Source organism: Falco cherrug, chromosome 1 (genome assembly GCF_023634085.1).
Source record: "Falco cherrug isolate bFalChe1 chromosome 1, bFalChe1.pri, whole genome shotgun sequence".
In the NCBI taxonomy this organism is placed as follows: Eukaryota; Metazoa; Chordata; class Aves; order Falconiformes; family Falconidae; genus Falco; species Falco cherrug.
This window is the reverse complement of record NC_073697.1, coordinates 116,419,756-116,444,577: the sequence shown is the minus strand read 5'-3', so window position 1 is coordinate 116,444,577 and position 24,822 is coordinate 116,419,756. Positions and strand designations below refer to the sequence as shown.

Below are 24,822 nucleotides of genomic sequence, written 5' to 3'. Positions count from 1 at the left end.
CACCAGGATGTAGATCACAGGAAACCTCCATGCCCTGTTCCATTACTGGGGTCCCAAGACTCAGCCTCCCCCATCCCACAAGTGACTGCTGAAACCTTGAAGTGCTATCAAAGGTGGCACTGCTACTGCCACTTCTTTTTCCAGGTCATATATACAACTGAACGTGACCACGGCTACAATGATTGTAACTCCATTCAACACTACAAGTGTTTGTTACCTGTTCAATAGTTAGGCTCTCCTCTGGGATGCAGGAAGAGCCTAACAGCAACTTTGCTTCACAGCTAGATTGCAGGAGAACTGGGAGATCAGCATCAAGCTCCCCAAGCCTGTTCACACACACCATGAGGCCTCAAGTCCAGGCACCTGGAACATCTCCAGCATGAAACAGCTACCACATGACGGAGATTATCAGTATGTTTTGTAGATGTGCAGGAGATACCCTGATTCCAGCCTGAACAGAGGCACACAAACCCCACCAGAGTCCCACTGTGGACATCTAGAAAGGTGCCTTGAGCCATTCTTTAGGCAGATCCGACAAGGTCATACAATAACACAAGCAAAGAACTGGGCACATAAAGCTGGAGCCCTGCTGGCTGTTCTTACACTCCAATTACACAGTCCTTCCCATATCATTTTCCGTGACCCATGGTCGGTATTATCAAGATAAACATGATTACTGGGAGGTTTAAAACCTCATCAGCTCCATTCTGAATAAACACACTATGCCTAGCAACCCTGCTTTAATTCTCAGACACATATTCCTTTGGCTCCGAGCTCAGGCGGCAGCTGAAGGCACACCACCACACCGCTCCCAGCCAGCCATCAACAACCCTTGGCAGCATTTCAGAAGCCAGGACGACACCGGTTTGCGGTACAGATGATGAGATGGACTGACCTGATTGATGGAGTTGGCAGCACAGGATGCCAGTCCAGTTCCGAGGGAGGCGAGCAGGAAACAGGTCAGGTCAAAGGGGACTGGGGCCATGGCAAAGCCAGCAGATGCAGTGCTTACAACCAGGGCTGCAACGCAAGCGACAGCACAGTTTGAAGGATCAATAAGAAACAGCCTCCTTTGTACATACCACTAGAGTTAAGGTTTTTAAAGCCTGTAAGAACCATTCTGCAGATTAATTTTTTGCTACTTTTATGGATCAAAGTAGCTCCAGGAACTGCGTACAATACTAATACTCTACATAAAGAAGTCAAAGATGAGAAGGAGAACTGTCAGGGATGAAATGAGAAACCCAGAAGCATCAGCACATTAGTAGAAGAGGCGAGAATAAAATGTATGTGTCTGTGTTAACTAATTCATGGATTTGCTACAGGATCAAACTGCCTCACGCAACATGTACAGGAGGCATATTTGTTCCCATAACTTATAAACCATTGCAAAGTCTAACATGGAAGAAAAACAGTAAGAAAAATCTCAAATTAAGAGATACACATTATATGAAATTATAGCAGGAACTTAAGCAATGCAGAGAGTCAAAAAGAGACTCAGGGCATGTAGGCTACAGCTGGTGAAGCCAGTAACCTCACTGTACAAGTATCTGCCCACACTGTTCCCATTTGACATGCCCACTTCAGGCAGAAGGTACAATCACATCATCACATGGACACAGCAGCTCTTAAAAGCCTCAGAAATTGAGTGGATTAATAAAAATCTGCTTCAGTTTTGTCATCTAAAATTGTAACTTTAGTACTGCAAATCACATTCTTAAAATGAAAGTTACCTAAGCCTCAATCCTAATATTATAATTACCCAAATAATATGTCTTACAAACTCACTTTTGGCAAGAATTGCCATGACATGAAAGATTTCTTACACCATAAAATTCAGCACACTTACTGAATATATTGCTCATGACCTCAAACCTTACAATCTGAAATTAATAGTTATTAAACAGAAAGTATTTAAATTATATTCTGCATGTAATTACACGTTCCAGACCTCAGCTAGCTCAAATCAAAGCATCAGAATGTTCTTATCTTCCCGATTCCTACAAAGTCTCCTGTTTGTCTGAAGTTAAATGACAAATAAATAACCTTTGTTGACTGAAAATGCATGGCTTATCTATTAGGCAGTGTTAATTCAGATGAAAAACTATCATGGCAGAGACCTGCCACCAAGGATGCACATGCGAAGTGCTAATTTTAAGAACTGTGCCCTCATTAAGTTTTAATCCTAAAAAGACAGTGAAGGAAACCTGCTGCTCACCAAAACTTTGCTCAAGTACTAAAATCCATTGTCAGCTGAATATTATTACAATAATACATCTAATATTATTATAAACATTAATTATTTAGCCTTGGTATGGATTCACAGGATGTTGTGCGGATGGCTGTCACACGGGCTGGCTGCGAGGGCTGTCTCAGGGTACCAGCCTGATACAGAGGTAAGTCCTTGGCTTTGATTCCCTCCGACAGCATCATCAAGGGCAGCACCCAGCCCTCACTGCAGCCCCTTCAGCTGCCTCTGAAATACAGTGGATCTACGATTGAGCTGTACCCCTCTAAGAAGCTGCGAAATAACCCCAGATTCTCTAACTCCACCAGACAAGACTGAAGGACATGAAGGCACTGATCATTTCTGAGAGACTGGACCCCACTTAGAGAAACACAACAGATCTTAAGTTTCAGAACTCGTGGATCCTTCTCAGTAGAGTGCAAAAGACAACTTGAAACGCAATGGTTGACGACCGAGAGAGTTCAAAAATACACTGAAGAGATGACCACGAAACAGTGGCGTTTGCATTTCTAAGAGTGATTACATTCATTTTTTTTGCATAATAAATCACACTTCCACTTCCAGACAAGAATTTAATTAAAACTTATCTTAGAGAGCACTTTACACCAATTTATTATGGGAAAACACCAACTCATTTACTGAAGAAGAAAGGTGGAGCAGATTGGCAAACAGTCAGTGTAACATTACCGTTACATTGACCTCAAAGAAATTCTAATATGCTACAGCACTAATTAAAGTCCCCATTGATTTCTCCAGATTAATTTCAGCCAGTCATTTCAGTGTGACTTATCAGGATCTCATTAAAAAAAGGTTGTAGTACATCCTCTCACTTATCCCACTGAAACAGGTATTTTCGGTTGTTTGGGCAGTGTTCTGAACACAAGGCATTCGTGACTCATCTCATCGCCCTGCAAATCAAATGCAACACGTTAAGGGTAAATAAGAAAATGTTCCCTTTGGATTAGGAAGTTTATTTTTACTGTGGAAGAAATAATTTACTCTTCTACTTCCCTCATGGAGGAAAAGTATATTTAATTGAGATCACATCAAGGGAATGAGGTCATTGACTCTGTTTGTTTTTTAATCCCTGTTAGTTTAGTGCTTTAGGGGACAAATTAACTTCACCTTATTGCATAATAGATGGAATTGATCCTTTCAAGATTTGTTGATGAGAGTTGGCATTATATATGCTCTTCAAAAAGAAGCCAGGATTCAAACTCATGATCTCAGCCTAAACCTAATTTTCAGTCTTTTAAACAATTTTAGCTTTAACAAAAATTAACAGGGGATATTTGCCCCCCATTTGAATGTAAATGAAAAAGAAAATGCTAATAAATTGGTGACAAAGAGTGAATTATAATGTTTCTAGCATAAAAAAACATTTTAAAAGTCTACAGTATATTCTTCACATTCCTCTCCAGCTTCATTGTAATGTGATCTGCCTTTATAAATCCTTGTATTTGTATTTATAGTATGCCAATCACTATGCCATATTTTCTTTACCTCGTATTAAAAAGTAGCCAAGCTAAAATAAAAGTGTAGAAAGCCAAAGCAAACCAATTCAGCTTTAGATTTCCATTCTGCTCCTGTACTGATGATAGATCAGTACATGTGGAAGGACAAAAGCAAATGCATTTCTATTTTAATTTAAGAAACAATTTCACTGTTTTACTACAAATGTTTGCATAATCTTTAAAGGAAATAGCTTTCGAAAAGCTGATGGAATTTTCCTTCCAGAGTTTTCACACATAGGTTTCTGGGAAGTTAAACACAGCATCAGTATTGATGCTATAGAACTGACCGGTATTTCCTTTATAAGCTTAGATTTGTTTGGGTGTAGGTGTATCTGAAGTTTTGTTGCAGATTATGACCTGCACACTAAAGAAGGCCAAACTCCCAAAGCAAACTTAAATTTGGGCCAATAATTTGAAACAAGTCTCTGCATTATCTCATAAAAAATCCAAGTGCAAAATTACAAACAGAGCAGATAATCTCTTTTTACCATCAAACAATTTTAAAATGCCTTGCAAAAAATAAACTGTAATAATAGTTTATTTTTATTTCATTTGTTTTCCTTCTAGCACAGAAAACAAATTGCCAGGAAGCTACCGCTATTAAGCTTTGTTTCTTTGATAGGATAATAGTTACTGTTTTAATAATCACAAAATAAGAACTACTTTGACAGACATATGAAATACATCTGGAACTGAGAAAAAAACATAGACTAATAATAATCTAAACAATATACACTGATAAATCTTTGTCAAAGTTTTTGGCTATATTAAAGCTACCATTTAAAGAATAAATGTCATAATAAATGTCATTATTCCAGAATGAAAAGTACTGGAACCCCACTAAAGCAAATGGATATTTTTGCTAGAGCTGCTGTTACCAGATATTTAGCCTATGAACACGACTTAAGCACCTTATTTAATCATTGTTGCTCCATTACGTAGCAGTTTGGTAATGCTCGAGTCATTATGCAAAGGCTGACATCCATCATCTTTATTTTATAAATACACAACAGAGACAGATGAAGCAGGATGTTCATGATCATATCCTAAGTCAGTAGCAAATGTCTCAAGCTTCTGATTTCTAGTTCAACATTTTTTAGAGGATTGCTAATGCACAAATTCGTATGTAAGCAACACATCAAATAAATTCCAGCTGTTTTCCAGCAAAAAAAAAGATAGGATATTTTCTTAAAATGAGATGGATGAAAAAATGCTCTAGTTTGTAGTCTCCAAAAGTAAAAATGCTCATAAATCATTGTATGTGGCCACTTTGCAAAACTTACAGGTAGGTCAGTAAGGCCATGACATAGAAACCATGCATCATTTTGTAGATGGTAGTGTTAGCTCCTACGTTTTTGTCTAACATTGCCAGCAACACCACCAAGTCATTCAGCTTGGGCGGGTTCTCAGGCGATCATCAAGTCCAGCCTCCTGCTCAGAGCAAGGTCAATGCTGAACTCGGGCCAGGTCCCTTAGGGCTGTCATCTCCCAAGGATGGAAATTTCACATCATCTCTGGGCAACGGGCTCCAAAGTTTGACTGTCTTCATGGCAAAACTTTTTTTTCCCCCTTATATCAAGCCAGACTCTCCCGTGTAAATTTACAAAAAAAAAATACATTTTCTCTGTGCCAAGATTCACATATTTTAAAAAAGATTTGAACCTAAAGCATAGATGCTTCCAAATTGATCTTTAAAAGAATACTGGCACCTGACTGGAGGATGTCCACATCCTCTTCCTGCGGAAGGAGCTACTAGTGATCAAATGGCATCAAAACTACATGTAAATCATTACCTTAAAACAAACATCAAATAAATTCATGGGCCTCCTCAGAGAAGACTGATTATACCAGTCTTGTGATTCTGTTCATAAAATGCACCTTACACTTTGATGAGGAAAAAAACACAATAGGTTTGGTTCTGATCTGAGTATGGTAAACTTGGAATGACTCTATTAAAGGTGACTAATTACTCTAGATTCTTACAGAGGCGTAAACACCTCAGGCTGGCCTATTTTAGCTCTAAGGTATACATAATGACAAAACCAGATAACTTACTCTCAACTCTTCCCACATAACGTTAATTGGATACTGGGTTGAACTCTCCGAGAGCTAGATATAACCAAACATCTTACACCCTCAATGAGAAACCCAGCAAAACAGAAGCTTACTTTGAGGAAGTTTCCAGATTTCTTAGTGTTTAGAGAAATAGTAACATACTAAAAGCGAAGCAAAGGAGGGTTTCTGTTAGAGACACAAAGAGGCCTTTCAGCAGTAGGAGCAGTAACACACTGCAGCAAACTGCCCAGGGAAGCTGTGTATTCCCCCCACTGGTTTCAAGAACAGACAAAGCAACATCAAGTCAGGAATGCCACACCTAAAGGTGATCCTGCCTTGGGGGAAAACAGATTAGGTGCCTTCCTGAAGTGTCCCTTTGAAGTCCCCGTTACTCTGCAAGGATACCGAACACACCAAACCAAAGCAAGGTACCAAGAGCAGAAGCCACTCTGGTGAGGTCTGAACCAAGCCTTCAGGAACCAGTACAGAAAAGCAGTGTTCAACATGCCTTAATGGATTGACTATTAAAATGTACTTTGAAAAAAATACTGCCAAAACTCTAAAACACCTTTGAAGAGTTGGAAGGTAAAAGCGCTTTGCAATGAGATGCCATAAAAGAATAGACAGACGTCAGGGGAGAGACTGTGACTTTGCACATGATCTCTGGATAAACCAAACAGTTAATACACAATTGTGAATGAAAAAGAATCCTTAAACATGTATTACTACATTTGCAAAGACAAATAACAATGGTAGCTGTAGTACATTAAAATACAGGATAAAGAAAAGGTAGATAAATATTTGAAACAGAGGCTCTTGTATAACTTTCTGAAAGAAATCCATGTTACAGTAGCCTGGAGTCAGGACTCAACTCTTCCAGGTGCAGTAGACAGAGAGATATACTAAAGACACAGCCCCTTTCTCAACAGACCTTAAAGTTAGACTAAAAATTCAACACCTGTTTAGAAATGAGCAGTTAAGTTTACATCTGACCCATGTTATACATCTACTCAGAAAGGTGCTAGGTAAGGTGCTATACATCTAGCTGGTTGTGCTCACCAAAAGACCAACATGTGAGACAGCTTTCACAGCAGCAACAATGAGAAAATGCTCACAAACCATAGAGAAATATCTAATGAGAATACTCAGCATTTTTTATATTGTGCCTTCACCACGCTTCCTCCAAATTAAAAACTGAAGTTCAATTTTCCAGTCTTTTTGCACATAGCTCATCTTAGTTTGCAACTGTGATCACCAGGGAAAACACTGTTTGTGTAAACTTGAAATTAAATTTAAGAAGATGAGACAACCTGGAATTCTTAATGTTTGCATTATAAATTATTAGAATTTCCTCCTTTTACTGTATCTTCACATGTCTCTCCTATTTTCAGTTACACATAAACTTTAGATTTAAATTGCAAACAATGACATTTATAATTCTGAAAAAAACTTCTAAGACGGATGCATTAGCTTTCCAAGTGCCTGGTTGGTAAGATACAGCTGTTCAGACAGCAGCCAACACAGAACACCACAGAGAAAGGAAAGAATGGAAACTGAACCCAAAAAGGTAGATTATGCGACAAGTAATTAGAAGTTCCCTAATTGTTTTCTATGGCAAAAGAATATAAACAAAAATCCTTTCCTGTTGGTAAGGCAGAGCTTCTAATGGCAGAGTCACAAGAGCTGCAGTTTACATGAAGCAGGAGGGTATGGTAATAGCTAAACTCATTTCCTTTCAAAGGTGAATTACAGTTCAGAATACAAACAAACAGTCTCTTTACTTCAGCGGAGGGAAAAGAAAAGGGCATAAGGAAGTCCCATTTTAGCATAATGCAAAGTTTGGGGTTTTGTTATTTCATACTCTTAAAAAGTATAAATAAACAGTCTGCCAAAAAAAGCACACGGGATACAAGATCTATCAGAACTTCATGGGTGAAAGGAATTGAGCTGTGTGTCATTTGTAACTTAAAAACTGACCTCAGGAGAATTTATTTTTCTTTAAAAAAAAAAAATAAATCAAAGAACTACACCACCATAATCTTTACAGAATATACATTTTGTCTAAATGATTACACAAGTTCGGGAAAAAAGCTAATTCTGCTTCCTTGCTCCACACGCTACACCCAGTACTTTTCCTGTTCATCCCCTATGCTATCCCATGGCCAATAAAGACCAGCAACGGAACTCCCCTCCTACAAAGGCCTCTTCATCCAGCTTGCCCTGTTACACCTTCTACTTCCAAGAAAATCTCGCCACCCAGGTCATTTACCCCACCAAATACATAAAGGATCACAACAAGAAGAGAGGTTAAGGGTTTTTTTTTTTTCTCTCTCTCTCTACCTTCTCAACAGGTACAAAGTTTACTACAGTTACCTTGGATCAAGAACAACACATCTCAAAACAAAGGCTCATACAAAACAAGTCCTGAAGGGAACCAATTTCTGCAACCTTAGCCTTCTACAGTTTTCAAGTAACATCCTATTTTAAAACCAGAGTGGTACTTGCTTGCCTGTTAACACTGCCTTTTGCATTTAAAAGAGCCTACTAGAAGCTGTTGAAAAGCTTTGCAGAAACACCAAGGCCACACAAAAAAGTACCACATAAAATTATTTTCTCCAGAAAAACAATTCTCTTCCATCTTGCTGCAGTTCTTGAAACTCCCATTTTGAGAAGTCCCAGTAATACTCAGATGTGGTACTAACACAGAGCTTACCCAGACAGAGTATCAGCAAACATAAGAAAATACATTTCAAGTGCTTAAACCAACAGTTCATTTTCTCCCTCTCTCTCTGGTCACTTTACCATGGAATTTTAACTTTTAATTTCTGGATCTATTGAGACTTCTTAAATTTAATTCTACTTCAATAACTAGCACAGATTTCAAGTTCACATAAAAGAGCCACTTAAATAAAATGACCCCACTGAAAATATACCAAAAGAGCTAATTGTTCAAATAGCACTTATAAGTTATCCATGGTGAGCCCAACAGAAACAAATTATTACTAAAACCAAACAGCATGGAGAAGAGGCAAGACCTGTATTATGCAGAAATAAAGAAGAGGCAGTAGTTGAGGTTGTATGTGTCACAAAGCTGTTGCAAATCCGAAGTACAATAATCCTTGTAACCGCTGAATGTGCTAGTAAGAGTTTTCGATACCTACATTTAAAATTACCAAAGCTAATACGTAGAAATGATGTGGTGAAGTATCGAAAGACACATCATACATCCCTCAAGTCCACTAACTCAAGCCTTTACCAGCACAAAATGAAGACCTTGAGGTTTTTCAAGAATAGTAAGGAAGAGCGTTTGGACATACAGACAAGATCAGTTTTGCCAAGTCCAAAACATGAGATGCCTCCTCAACACTAAGAACTATAAGGTTTTTTATTAGAGAAGAATTTAAACAACCCTTGTGCACTGGATGTCGTCAGTACAATTTTTCCGTGGAGAAACAAACAATGAAAACTTCCACACTGCAAGACAAAAAGTTTCCAAAAGTAAATTGAATTCAGGATTTTTATTATAACAAATTCTTATGGCAGAGAACAATAGTTGTACTATCAAGAATTTAATTCACCCACTGGAGAAAGCACCACAGCAGGGGCTTAGGAAATTGTATTTGGCCCCAATACAAACAAGATGTAAGGCTTTGGTCAGATCATTAGAGTTTCCTTAGACATAAAAGTATATATAGCACTACCTATTGGCAAAGTAGTGATTTATAGTTGTTAAGTATTACTATTAGAACAAAGGAAAATGTAGTTAGGCTACAAGGCAACTGCTTAACAGACTGCTGGTTTGAAGGTACAACACTATCATTAACTAGGAAAGTAAATTATACCTTATTTTAGAAAATTTCATTTTCCTATAAGGTAGCAAATTATTCTTACTGCCTTTTGCTGGTACTTTTAATATTAATTTCACAATAAGCAGTACTAAAGTCAAAGGTAAGTAACTAAGACAGAATATTGGTAAACTTAAGCAAGACAACTTTAAATAGTTAACACAATGCTTCTAAAATCACTTCCTAACGCAGGTTCACCTTATTTTGTAATAATGTATACTTGCGATTCCCAAAAAGCTAGCTGACAATACCATGCAAGCTCCTCCTCACTGTTTTTAAACAAATGTAATGGGAAAACTATGAAATGTTTCATATAACAATTCTTCCCTGCACACGTTTGATGAAATTGATCCAGGAACTTTGTGTCAGTAAAATGGCAATTATTACACAAAACCCCACACAGTGCCCATAACATGCTAAAGAACTCTGATATCAAAACATGATACACAGAAGTGAAAAAATGACCAGTAGTACCTGTAAGTTTAATTTTGGACAACCGTGCCAAAATTCCTGGCAAATCATCCAGCCGTAGTTTCATTTCTTTCCACTGTCTGTCTTCTTTGGATTCTGCTCTTACTGGTGTGACTGAGTCTTCAGTTTCTGCAGCTGACTTCATTTCTCTCAACTCATTCCCACTTGATGTCTCAGACGAAGGTTGATGAACAGGTGAAATTGATCTAATCTTGTGTATAACCTTTTTTTCTTGATCCAATTGCTGAAGCTCACGAAAAGGAGATGCAACCGAATCTGACTTGGGTTTGGCTCGTTGGCTGAGGTCTTTGTTGTACTGAGTTACATACTAAATAGAATAAGAAATGTTAAGATGAACAGTTAAGAAGGTATTTCTGCCCATTTCAGTTAATTAACAACATCAGTATTATTGCTATATTATTTCTTTCTGTTAGGAGAATTACTTCCTATGATGACATGACTGAGTTAGCCTGAATATCAAACACTTCTTTCACATGCAAGAAACTTTCTGAAGTTGGATGAGATTTCACAAAAAGCAGCTTTTCAACTCACAACTGCATCAATAGTTTACTTAAGCCTGAATAATTGATTCTGGATAAAAAAACCTACTTCCTCCTCCACAGCTTCAACAGCAAACTCTATTCAAAACCACCAGATAAAATCATTCAATATAATACCGACCAAGTGACCTTTAAACAAAGAGGTACACACGCATGCCCATAACAAGTCCACTTTCCAAATATAAGCATTAAACTTTTTGCATCTTTAAGCTACGAAAAAGATCAGAAAAATACCAAGAAAATACAACCTACTTCCTATGATAAAAAAAATCACCTCCCACACTAGGGTATTACTACTTATACCAAACTTTCAGCTAATTAACTACGCAACAATCTTCAACAGGAGTAAAATGAACATACATTGAACAGAAAGTTAGGAGAGAGTTGTTTCCTTTTTTAGAACTCTTACAGAATAAGAAAAAGAGCATTTAACTTCTCCTATATATTTTCTTTCCCAAAATATTCTATATATTTCAAGCACAAGAGACAGGTATAAAAAGATTGAGCTTTCAACTAATCATGGTTTAAAGTACACAATAATTATAACGTGGAAGAGAGATAAGAAACCCTGAATGAGTCATGTGAATACAGATCAGTTTCATAGCAAAAAAAAAGATTTGATGAGTTCTGGTGATCCCCAGAAGCATAGAAGAGACCCCGAGCTCTTGCTTCATACAGGACTGAAGCTCAAAAAATACCAACAGATGTACATGCTCCTTGTGATCAAAGCAGTCATTAGCTATAACACTCAGTCTTATCCACATTTCATGACAGGACACAACTCAGGGAAAAGTAAGATGTCTCTTACTGCCATCCTCTTACAAGCGATACAACTGTTCAAAGAAGAAGATAGAATTTTGAGGGTTTGAATGATAATTACAGCTCTTCTAATACCTAAAACTAGCAGCACACTATAGAAGGTAATCCATTAAGTTAACAGGCTCAGGAGTTTTGATTCAAATTAACTGATTAACTCTTCAGTCAGAGCACACTACCTCCACAAATGAGTTCCATCTACCACTTGTCTGACTGCTAGCCAAGATTTGATTTTCTTATTAGCATTTTTATCAACAGTAACTTTAGAAATCTCTTCATGTTTCTCAACAGCAGGAGAGTGCCCCGCTTTAGAGGCACATTAAAGCCCCCTGTCAAGCAGGGGGCACACCGCAGCACGAGGCATTGCCCCTGCTACAGCAGGTTTCCTCCAGCCTCAAATGCTTTAGACGCCAAATGCTCAGCCCCGATGCAGTGCAGAAAAAGAGATGCTTGGAACTGCCTGAGCTTGCCTGATAAAAAAATATTGGTTTTATCAACTAATCTCCATTTTGACTCATCACATGTGACAAAATGAATTGAAAGAATGAGAAAAATAGGATAAATACACTCCCTGACTTACCATTCGTTTAAGGAAGTTGAAGTACTGAAATGTAATTAGTCTGTCATTGGCTACATGGCAAAGATGCACACACTGGCACGGTATCTGCTGTATTCCAGTGTTCTTCAGATGCCAGACAAATAGCCCTATTTAAAGTACAATACAAAAAAAAAAAAACCAACAACCCAAAAACCCCCAAACAAACCAACCAAAAAAAAAAAAAAAAAGAGAAAGAAAGAACATTAGATTCCTATTCCTTTTCTGAGTTTGATTCTAACTAGGACCACTGCCCACTGCCAGCTGTGACACAAGGCCCCCAGCAAACCGGGGCCAGGCCTGCTCAGGTGGGGAAAAACCCGTTTGCAGGCTCTAAGTGTCAGGGCTGAAAGCGCAGGCTTGCCCTAATGATTTGGGGGTTTTCTTGCAAATCTCTCAGCACCAAAGTCAAACGCGTCAAGAGGACACCCCTGCGCGACACGACACCTGTGACCCGAGACAGAGGGACACACTGAGGGACACAGCGCGGCCCCAGGGCCCATTCACGGCCCCAGGGCCGGCCCGGCCCCCGCCGCTGCCAGGCCCTGCCTGCCCCCCCGGCCTCGCACAGCGCCGATCGCGGCCACCCCCCCGCCCCCAGCCCCCGCCGAGGCCTCGCTGCCCCGCGGGCGGCGGTACCTGCCAGCGCCCGGGGCGGGCTGCAGCGGCGGGCAGCGCTCATGGCCGCAGCGCTGCTCCCGCCGCCCTCTCCCCTCACCGCCTGGGCGCCGCCATCTTGCCCGGCATGACCGCTAAACGCCTTCCGGGTCGGCGCTTCCCGGGGCGGGCGGGAGGGGCCGTGGGCTCTGGGGGAGGCGGCAGCGGGGGGTGGGCCGCGGCGGTCGTACCGGCAGCGGGACCCCACCAACGGAGGCCGGGCCCGTCCCGCCGACAGCTGCATGCCCCCTCACGGGCCGCAGCCCGGGGGCTCTGGCCCAGCCAGGCTGGCGGGGGGCGCCTTTGGCCCCGCCGCTCCCGGGCCGAGCCCGCCGCCTCCTGCGCCCCGGCGCGAAGCGCCTCAAAGCGCCTCAGGGCCGTGGGGGGGTGCGTGGGGCGGCAGTCGGGGCCCCAAGCGTCCCCAGTCACCCACAAATACCCCCCGCGGGGGAGAACCGCTCGGTGGGCCCCAGGTTTTGGGGTACCATAACTGCCTAAGGCGCCAGGTGGGTGCTGGGGCCGGGCTGGAGGCTTCGGGCACCTTTGCCATGAAGAGGCAGCCCAGGCCCTGCCCGGGGTGTCCTCCCAGCAGCTTGCTGCGGGCACTGGCTGCGTTTCCCACCTTGCATCCCTGGGCAGCTTTCCAGTTAACAGCGGGTCCGTGGGAGGGGTCAAGAGGGTGCCCTGAACTTTCAGGGGAGTTCACTTAATACTTGTGAAACAACCAGAGATGGTCTACTAAAAAATAGATTCATTCTTGAGGACATGGAGTCTCATTCCCCAAAGGACCTGAGCTTTAAATAGTCAAAGGCTTGGTAAAAAAAAAAAATATCTGTATTTGGTTCCTGAAGTAATTTTTGAAAATGAAGGTTTGATTTCTATACTCCTTGGGTGAAGTTTATGTGCGGCAGGAGGTCTGACTGAAGGGCTGACCCAGCTGCCATCTCATCCTCCCTTCGTACAAGTTCTGGGGGTGGCCGGATCCTTTGCTAGGCTGACCGAACTTGCTAACCTGAAGGGAAGGAACTGGTCATTTTGCTGGTTTAAGTGTTTGAACTCAGCCTGCACAGGGTCTGTAAGGTTGAAAACTGGTGTAAGTCACAGAGGAAGGGGCCTTGGACTGGAGTCTGAACTAAAAGGGAAGGGAATGGTTAGGACTGCTCAAGCCGTAAAGCGTAATTGCACCCCCAGGCATCTTTAAAATGTTTTCTTTAAAGAGTTTAAGTTCAGGAGATGTAGGCTATAAGTCACTTAAATGCTTTTGAAGATCATTCTCAATATTTTAACATGGAAATCTTCCTCAGAACCATCTTCCTCCCAGGCTTTCATTTCTTTATAGTGCTTAAATTCATGCAAAAGTCATCTTAAATCATTATTAGGAAGATAAAATGAAAACACTCACTCTAATTCACCAAGAATATCCTACTTCGAAGCATTTATATCCACTCTCTTTCTATTTGGGGAGCTGGGGAGAAATTAGGACTTCACATTTCTTACAGTTAATATCCTGTTTTACTCTGAGTTCTCACCACTGAGCATATATCACTTTGCAGTTCCTGTTTGCATCTCTAGCTTTTGTAACTTCCACAGATTTGGCCTCAACTTAAATTTACACCTGCAAAAATAAAATAAACATCATGCAGCACACACGCACACAATGGTTACATAGAGGGCTGGAAGGGGTGGTTGGTTTTAGGGCAGTTTGGGTCAGAGAGGAAAAGGTTGAGGTAGCTGAGTGTTCTGTGTCAGGGCTGAGATTTAAGGTTTAATGATTTTCATTGCCTTTCACTTGGGCAATAAATTGCACCCCTGGAGAGAGGGGGTAAAACACTACTTTTCTAATTAAGGAGAATGTTATCCACGGGCCTCAAGACAGAGCAATACCTCCTTGTGAAACAATAATGATGATTTAGGGCACATAGAATGTCACATACCCGTTTGGGTTTAACCACTAAAGCTACTCCTAGAGAGAAAAAAAACCCAAACCCTCAGGATTTTTAGTGGACACAAGCATCCAAATGTCAGAATTGTTTTTCAGCCTAGAATGGCTCCACAGCCTTTGGATCTTGGAAGCAGAGGTTCAGGTCTGCAGAGTGCTGGTTCTGCAAAAGCTGGATCCATGAAATACTAAAAGCTCCAGAATGCGCCTGGGCAGGGGATTACAGAAAAGGGATTATGGCCCTGCCAGGGAGCTCTCAGTACCTTCCCCGCTCAGCACCCACATCCTAGTTCATAAAACCCAGGTGCCAATGTCACAGGACCACAGGGCTGCAGGAGGAGACTCGCCTCTCACAGGGCTCCAAGGTCAAGTGCCGTTGGCAGGCAGAGTGATTCCTGAAGCATCCCTAACTTTTTTGCTGCTTGCTGAGATGGGCAATTGCTCAGTACCTCTGGCTACTTCCCCACAGTCACAAAGTAAACACTGCACCTACAGGTCTGTTTTCAGGGTGATGCAAGGGGCATTTAACCACGCGACTCCCATTAATGTTAATTATAGAGCACATATTAACAGCATTATACGATCCTTTTTCCTATTAGCACTATCATAAATCTCATTGGTGGGGCTTAATTAGATCTCGGCAGGAGAATGCAATAGTTTGATACACAAAAGGGCAAATTTGTGGAAACAGCAAACTATTATTATACTTTAATCTCAAAATCTCTCCTTCTCTTACTCATAACACCAACAAGACTTCTTGTAAGATTGATTTGTTGTCAGAAAATGATTTAAAGACCAACTGTAAAAATACTGTATTTTCCTTGCTTCGTAGAATGTGGCATTGATGTTAGAGCTCCACAGAGACTTGATGTACTTTCAGATAGGGAACTCTAAAAGCCAAGTGCAAAATAAATAAGATGGCATCCTGCTGTTATTGTGGTAACCTTTACAGATCATTTCAGAACTGTGACTGTTGTGTAGCTGAGTAATACACCATGGGGGAAGCCTGAGCTTAGTGCAATTCTACCCTGGTCAGCTGAAGCCCAACTGTATTTGCTTTTTGGGGGCCCAGTATGTAACAGAAGGAATGGTGTCCAAAGTGAAGGGCACTGGGACATACCAGAAATAACAGATAAGAAGAACTAAGAAAGTATTAAAGGCCAAGCCAGATCGTAATGGTAGAAAGTTGATTAACTGCTTAAGGCATCTAGACTGAGCAAAAGATCTCTGCTCAACACTACTTACATCAACAACAACTTACATCCCTGCTGAGATCTCCCTGAGTCAGGGCTTGTTGCAGCTTCAGTGGCTGAGAAACTCCTGGTGATCCTGATGACCAGTTAAGTAGTTCCTTGAGGCACTTGGAAGGGGGGGGTGTGTGTCTGTGTCTGTGATTTTCTACAAATTGGCATTTGTGATGCACAAGCTTCATGTCAGTGCAAGACCAAAGCATAGATATATTTTGGTCTTAAAGAAACCCCACAACCAGGAGCAAAATCTACTCGTACCAAGAGCCTGAAACATGGAAATTCTATGCTATTAAAGATTTGCCTTCTAGCAAATAGCTCCAAGTGGAAAGTAGCAGGTAAAAAGAAACAACATGAAAACCCCCAAACTCTTCCACCATGTCGATTCCAGTGTTACAGAGGAGTGAAAGCTTCCAAGAACGAGTGAAATAGTAGTCCTGGTAGATCAGGACTCAGTAGCCTTTTTGAAGTGGTATGCCAGACTGATTTCCTTCCCAAAGTAGAGTTCAAATATACCATAGGAAATCAGCAGAAGCTAGAAACTGCTGCCTCTTCCCAGCTGTCAAAGGTGGCCTTGTGCTGACCCTGTGGTATGCCGTTTTTTGGCAAGCCTTGTGTTGCTTACTCACCACCTGTGATGGACTACGAGCTAGAATAGCTTACTTTGAGCCAAAATCTTCCAACATTTCCTTAGGCAGATCTTTGCCGAGAGCCTGGTGTAAATTCAGCTGCAATCAGATTTGAAGTTGACGTCAAATCTGGTGCGGACATGCAGGTGACGGGGAGTAAACAGCAAGATGACTGGAGACGAACCCTACCAAAGGCAGCATGAGGGGAATCACCCCTAACAAATGGCAAGACCTGCCTTAAGGCAACAGCAGCAAGCCACGCAGATTCACAAAGGAGCTGCATAGCCACTGCAACCCACCATCACATCAGCGATCTGTTTTTAACTCACCCTGACTTTGCTGTTTCTGACAAGCAGTGATACCTCTTCTACCTTAAAGTTCTCAGCCAGAGTCAACAATAGCTATTGCCAGCAGCCCTTTGCCCTGAAAATGACATTCTCAAGAAAAGGACCTGTGTCCTGTGCTCTTTCAGCTGAGAATTGCTGCCTGAATTTCTCCAGAGCCCCTTTCTATTTTTTTCTCTTTTTTTTTCATACCTCCTTTCAGAGGTCTTTCTTTTCCTGGAAAATCTATGTGAAATTCCCAAGCTGCCTAGGACTCAAAAGATCTAATAAAAATAAGATTTATTAAGAGCAGAGGGAGGAAATCAGATTAAAACTGAAGAAACAGCTTGCATAACTGATCTCCTGTACTCAGCAACTGCTCAGGAAGTGCTTGGTACACACACGTTAACTGTTTTGTGGAAGTGCTGCTCAGCCAGCGAAGGCAGGCGGCAGGCTGCAAAGTGTGTCTTCTCCGCAGATATGGCCATTAGTTGCACAAAGCACGCCAGTGCTCATGGTCGCTGCTCCTCAGTGCCAGATGCGAAGCTGTGTTTGGCTAACCCGCTGTTAACTCACTTTGCCTACTGCTCAGTGGGGGGCAGAGGCTCAGAGGGACCTGAGGCACCAAGAGTCTCCAAGCTCTGCAGCCCAGTATCACCCACCACAGCCAGTATCTCTGCCTCTGCCCACCTCCAGCTCTCCGTGGGAGGGATGCGTGCATGCTGTGAGACCTATAGGATGGCTGTTTCTACCTCTCCTCCCTCTGCCTCATCACTCTCTTCTGCTTGCCCTAAGGCCATGATTTGCCATGCCTATCAGCCCATCACCCCATCCTGCTCCCTGCTTTGGTTAGCTTTAAACCCCACCCTGCAGCACGCATGTTGGCAGGACTCCTCTTCTGACTCGCTTTTCTCCCTCAGCAGCATTTTCGCCCAGGTAGGCAGCGCTCAGCCCCAGCAGCACTCGAGAGACATGACAGGCAAGGCAGCACCCATCTGCTCAGTCCCTGTCTCCCATCCCTCTGCGGGGGCTGGCTGAGCGTGATGAAGCCCCCTGTGCCAAGCTCCAGGAAACAGCTTCAGCTTCCTCCTCATTTCAAACGGTGCCCAAACAGTCCTAATCCAGTCGCTGTGGGCTCCAGCTCCTGGAAGCGATTCTCACTCTTTACTGTCCTCATTTGGGTGCCTTTGTCTGTGTTCATCAAATGCAGATTTTGGACTGAGTAGCTCCACCAGCCCCCATTAACCTTCACCAGGCATCTTCCTGCTTCTCCCTTGCTGAGTCCAAGCATGGCAGTGCTCTTTCACTTCTGCTTCCACTGACATAGCTTCCACACTTTACTTACCATTTCTTAATGGTTTCTGTCATAGAAGACCTCTCACAAATCTTCATAGCTTCTTCTGGGTATTTTTCCTACTCTTTCCCCACAATGAAATGAAGAGGGAGCAAATAGATTTTTTTTTCCCCTGTACCTCAGTGCAGACCCTATCCCGTACTGCTTCTTGGATGCAGTTTTCCTCCATGTTTGTGGCCACTCCAACCAGGCATGCAGGGATGTTGTGGGCTTGAAGGGCTGGCAATGGAGACAGCCACCACAAGAGGAGCACGGTTTTGAGAAATGACCTGCAACATGACAGTGGCTGTGGACCCTGTCCCTACGCTCAGTGGAGCCTGCATGGCCTGTTCCTCCTCCTCACGCAGCGGTGGAAGACTGTGGTTGTCCTAAGGCACCTTTGCCAGCACACTAATCCTTCCCACCAGTGTAGGTCCTGCAGGCATCTGCCCCAAGTCAGGAGAGGACAACTGGCACTGTCAGAATTACTGCCCAACCCAATGTGAGAAAGCAGCACAACCATGGCTGGGTATTTGCAGATTATGCTTTATAATTATATGTCATTTGTGGATTCTGGATATTCTGGATTGTGGGTATTTCAGCTGAACTTCAGAGAAGTGGTTGTATTTCTACACGTCTGCACATCTTGAAACTTAAGGCCTGAACCAGCTCTTACTGGAATCAATCAATAAATCCTTCCATTGACTTAAATGGAAGTTGAATCAGATCTGCTGCTAATGCTTGCACATCCCTAATTAACTGTCCGCTGCATCACTGAGGTGAGGGGAGGTAGCTCCTCAACTGTCTCGGTGAGAACTGTGACTGAAGCCCCACTGGCAACCTTGTGCTTGCTCACACCTGGGTTTGTGCAAGATGTGTCCTCTCCCACGGCAAGCATAACTCTGGTGCCTGCAGCATCAGCAGAACTTGCTCAGCACCTTGTGTTAATTGTCTCACAGACTTCACAGCTTTCCAGCAAATTTCCCGTTCCCTGTTACTTCCTCCTGCCCTGGACTATTTCAAGCCTTTATGTAAGAAGCACCACAAGCCCCTTAATGCTAGGTTGTTTGGACAGTTGTTCTGCAACAGAATATCTTGGGTTCAGCAAAAAATGCCTTCTGCTGTCATAGCAGCACCAAACACGTAAGTGCAAATGACTGACTTGCAAGGGTAACAACACTTCTGAGCTTTGCAATTATGCACAGTGATGCTATTATATAATTGATCTGGGGATTTAATAAATTATTCTTTTTATAGTTCTGAGAACACCCGAAGTCAGATTAGGGAGAGCTTTAATGCCCACTTTCCTTGCCGAAAGGACATTGGTTTGTGCTGTGAGCTGGTGGCATTGGAAGCAGCGTGCCCAGCTGCCTGATGGCCGTGCTGGCTGAATGGTGGGACTTCTGCCTGCCCCTCTGCCTGCCTCATCCTCACCTCAAAGAAGAACAAGTGCCACGATAGCACATCCTGGTATAAATAACGTACCCCTTGGCAACTTCTCAACAGCATGAGACTGAACAGCTCGGGAAACGAGAGGATGGTGGCACCAGCAAGCCAGGGCATGCTGCGGGCAAGGGTTGCTTGGGCTTTAACCCCACCGCTTCGCCTGGGCACTTACTGCCTTGACCTGCAGTACATGGCAGGCGGCCAAGCTCGTCCTACCGCCTGGGGCTGCCATCTTCTCACATTGCACCACTTAAGCGGAATTTAGTCATATTATTACTTGGATTGATACCTAAGGAAAACCCGTAGCATGGCAAGAAGTGGTCCTGGTGACTCACACTGGCACTTTTCCTTCTGAGTCAGCCCTGAGCCGGTGCCCGAGCATGGTACAGGGGCACGGTGTGGCAGGAACATAATTTCAGGTGTGGAACATAATTAAGGTTGTAACCACTCGTCATTTTATCCCCCTTATGCTTTCCCGTCCTTGCTGGGTAGGTGCTGCCTCGTTAAGCTCTGGATCCCCTGGGACGCAGCACTTCCTTGCAATAACCATGCTCCCACTGGAGTTAATGGCAATTAATGGAATTAATGACAAAAAAAAGTAGGCTCTGCACCTACTTTACCAGTGAGCACAGCCTGCCCCGGCCAGGAGATGGGAGGGCTGTCTGGTTTCCCTCCTTCTCCTGGGTGTTAAACTAGATGAGTTCCTTGTGGGAGAAGTGTGAGAAACTCCAGTTTTCTCCCTCAATGTGAAGGGTGGAATGTTTTATGTTTTTCTAATTTGTGCATGAATCAATTTAGCTTCTGAGGAAAAAATGTCACGTAAGAGAAGCACACCAGAGTTGGCAACAGAAGGTGCAGGAGAGACCCCTCAACCCTACCACTCTTAGCAGTAATCTATGTCCTTCCCCAGCATCTTGCAGCCTGGGATGCTAGATGGCCAAAATAAATGAATGCCTTGCTTGTGTTCCCAGTCAATATTTACATCACAAAATATATCCAAGACACAGCAAGTCTCTTTCTTAGAGAAATACTGTATGTGTCCTGTTAAATGCAAACTCCACAAGTTGTCTGTGGCCTGCAGGCTGCAGATCCAAGGCCCTAAGAAAGCTGATACCAGGAGAAGGCTGTCATGGTCAGGATGATTCATCTGCCTGCAGACTGTTCCCACTAGGACCTCAGGAGGGTAAGAGCCCGTGGTCAGAATGGCCCATGGGGGAAGGCTGTAGGAGTGCAGGTTGAGCATCCCTGCTCTGTGGAGCAGAGTGATGCTGGACACCTTCACCATCGGCTTTGAGCCTCCATGGAATAGCTCCTCATGGAGATGTTGGCAGGCTGTGCAGAAAGAAACCCCTCGACCAGGGAGGCGGCTTATGTGCCAGACAACTTTTGTTACTCAGAGGCTGCCTGTTTGGGTTCCTGGCTGCTGCAGTGGGTCCTTGTCCCTCCAAAATGTGTGTCGCAGTGCTGTTGATTTCAGCTGGAGCGATGTTTAGCCTGTGGTGAACGTTATCCTGAAAGACAAACCAGGTCCAGTGCAACTTCCTCAACTTAAACAAAGGAGACCGAGGATGTCTTGATTATAGAAAAGCAGACTACACATTCTTCTTATTTATGGACGTTTAGGGCAGTTAGTTGTTATAAATCATGCAGCCAAGCAGTCATTTTTTGAAGCTCTTACATCCCAGACCAACTAAGTGTGTTCATATTAGCCTCAGCAGTTGACAACCATAGCAAAGAACTTGCAGAAAGGATAACATTTATGAACATATCAAAAAGATTCATAATGGGCTATTAAAAATAGCAAGAGATGAAAGAGGCAGCCTACAGATAAGCCATTTTGAGATCCTCAGTAATTCAGATCACTGTTTTTAGAAGTCAAGTTTTAGCTATCACAGATCTGTCCCTGCTGCTCTGCAGATAACAAGGTAGGCTGTTCTGATCAGGGTGAGAGCTCTCTTCCACCTAGGGCTCTTTATTTCACTCTGGCAGCTATCACATAGATATTGAAAAAAACTGTATGCAACTCACACCCACCTTCCATCTCCTGTACGCTGCCGAAGCGACAAGCCTGAGCCCACATCAAATTCAGCCTTATTTTCCGTGGGCTGGCTCTGCTTAGTGCTGCCATTTCCTAAGGGTTAATTTTGGCAAGCAAGGGTAGTTGGTCAAGTAAAGCGTGTGCACCCTCCGGGCAGTTTCGTAGCCTGTCAGGCACTTGTTAACACACTAACCCATTTATTTTTTGATGAATTTGTGGCATGTTGGGCATGAGCCAGAAGCTGAGCTGGGAACAATATTTATTTATATCTACACACAATAATTCATGTCTGCCCAAATCATGGACTTTCCTTAATCCACAGTATTTCAAAACATTTGCAGTTTTGTCAGCCGATTAGCATTGGCTTTGCTTGGCCCAACCTAGTGGAAAGAAATGTAAGACAGTGAATGCAGCTGAATGCTTTGATTCACTGATAGAAGCTGACGTTTCTTCCCTGGCTGTTCTATCAGTCCATAATTTAAAGATTCTTTTGAGGTGCAAAGAGCTGTGTTTTGTGCTGTGACGAGCAGTATGGGATGTCCAGTCCTTTTTCTGTGGAAGGAGTCTTGCCAAATACCCATCTGAACAAGGGGACCGTAGTTTTGTGTGCCGCTGAAACAAACTAAAAGCCTGCAAAAGTTGATTCTTGAGAGCTGTTTTCTCAAAGTGAATCACTATCCACAATCTGGAAGGAGAGAGTTGATGGAGCCCACATCATCAGCTTGATGGATCAAAAAGTTTTCATAGTATTGGTTTCCAGCCACCGAGTGCTAATAAACTACATGAAACATGAAACAACGTTTGCATTGAGAACTGTGCAGCAGTATAGGAAGCCACTGAAGATAGCTCAAAAATACCCTCCATCCCTTCTAAATGTAAGAGGGAAAAAGAAGAAAGAAAAAGATGGGTTTGTGTGTGTGTGTGAAGATTCAGAGGTTTGTTGGATAGATTTGCAATGTATTTGGAGAAAAATGGAGCTTGGATGCAAACAGGTATAGTGTCCATTAAAGCTAGGATGAGGCAAACCTGCTGAAACCAGAACTGAATTTGGGTATGACCATGACACGGTGTGGAGATGTTGGTTGCTGGGTCGTAAGAAATGCAGCCTCTGAAATAGCACATGCCTTTCTGAGCTCTCAGAAGATCACTGTCATCAAACCTGTCACGCAGAGAGGGAAATTAAGCTCAGATTCACTCAAAACACCATGAAGGAACCTCTGTGCTCTGCCCATTAGGCTGTTTCCCCATACTGTAAGTGCCCAGGTTTTAAGGACTAATAGTCACAGGGTTGTCCTCTGGCCCTCCGAGACAGAGACAGGAAAGGGACAGCCACACTTCACGGGGAGCCATCACCTAGGTAAGAGCTGGAACAACAAAGAGGAAGGTTTTTATAAAGGAAAAACTATTTCCCACTTGTCTGTAGCAAATATGGAGACTGCGTAACATCACCCTGGCTGGTACCACTTGCTAAGCAGTCCTGCCTTAGTCTGTCAAGGCAGCGTTTGTTTTCGAAACAAGCCAACATGACTTCTGTGCAGTGGTAGCCCAGGTCTTTTTGGTCACATACTCACCTTCAGGAGACCTTTATAAATTTCCATGCATCCCAAGCAATTTGTCTGTGGGATTTTCAAACCATTTTTTTTTTTCCCTGCAAAAATGAGTAAAGTTTAGACCTGATTTTGTTGTATGAGGAAATTTGAAGGAGTTGCATTATTAACGGCAACTTTATCTGACCTGAATTTGGCTACTGCATAGTTTAAATCCCTTAGGGAACCTTCATTACTACAGCATTAAGGAAGCTTTCTGACTTTTTAAAATCCTCATAAATGTTCTTTTCAGAACAACACTATAAATTCAGCTTTTTATCATAAACTTTACCTTCCTAAATAAAAAAAACCAACAAAACAAACCCTCTCAACTTATTGCACTCGATTTCATGACAGTGTTTTAAAATACAATTCAATACTTATGAAATGCACTGCAAATCCAAGTTTGATGTCTACGGGCTGTATCTGGCAGGAGATGTTCTGATTTTGTCCTGGGCTTTTATTTTATTCTCACTACATATTACTTGAATTAAGCTTACTAAGTATGCTAGCCAAGATCAAGATTGCGTGGCACTAGGTGCTATATAAACACAACATAAGATGCAGCCCAGGCCATAGATAAGTAAAATCAAGCAGATAAAACCAAGGGAAGAGGGAAGCGGTGTTATCGCTGCTTTACAGATGGGGAGCAAGGACACAAGGAAAGGAGTAGTCACACTAACTTGAGGCACCAGCGTAGGAGCCTGAGCTCAGAGGACAGGTTTCCTTCATCATTAGTGCGGTTGTTTGCATCGGTCAGAGGGGGAATGGGTGTCACAGAGGGTGAGAGCCTGAAGGAGGGGGTGTGAGAGAGGAGACCCCCGCGAGGGTCTGGCTCGCACAGGGCAGGCAGGCAGCCAGGGGGAAGCCCACCACCCCGGCGGCGGTGTTGAGACAGTTCATCTCGCCCCCGCAAGCCTCCTGAAACCTCCAAAAGGTTAAACATCATTGTGCTGGGCTCCATGAAAAGCCAGTAATGAAGCAGTAATAAATAATAATTTATCTCATTAAAATGCTTGTGTCAACTGTGTCTGTCAGTGTAGAGATGGATACGGAGTACAGGGGCTGGTGTAAGGCATGCTTCACACACAAACGTGCCCGCGAGCCCTGGAGAGACAGGGTTTGTTGAGACAAGGAGTTGTTAATTAGCCAGACCAGCTCAGGAGATGACATTAGTCTGCAATATCTGCATCTCCAAGAAAGTGAAATGATGCCTATTCCAATTAAAGGCAGGCCAGCCGACGGCCGCCATAATGAGAGAATAGTTGCCATTTCAGGGGGAAAGAGGAGACCCAGCTGGGCCTCTGAGGGACTTCCAAGCAAAACAAAGTGTAAGACCATGTATTATTCCCTGCCACAAAGGAAGGTGTCGGAGGGAAACCCTCTGCAGGTTGCATCTCTGCTGGAGGGTGCAAATGCAGCATCGCTGTCCTGCACAAACACGGGTGCAAAGCATGCTTAGCAAGGGACATCAGGACAGGACAACAGTTGGGTAGGGAGGAGAAACCTTTCTGATGTAT

At 43.0% G+C, this 24,822-nt stretch overlaps 1 protein-coding gene across 1 annotated transcript in view; it reads right to left on the bottom strand.

Moving 5' to 3' along the window:
* LOC102050069 (protoheme IX farnesyltransferase, mitochondrial) overlaps window positions 1–12,865 on the bottom strand; it is a 106,365-nt gene extending 93,500 nt beyond the window's left edge. The window contains exons 1-4 of the mRNA XM_055722882.1: window positions 12,744–12,865; window positions 12,090–12,214; window positions 10,137–10,461; window positions 896–1,020 (exon numbers count right to left, since the gene is read on the bottom strand). Of these exons, the coding sequence (XP_055578857.1) occupies window positions 896–1,020; window positions 10,137–10,461; window positions 12,090–12,214; window positions 12,744–12,786 (618 nt within the window). The 5' untranslated portion in view covers window positions 12,787–12,865. The remainder of the gene's footprint in view (window positions 1–895; window positions 1,021–10,136; window positions 10,462–12,089; window positions 12,215–12,743) is intronic.
* Between the last annotated feature and the right edge of the window lie 11,957 nt (window positions 12,866–24,822).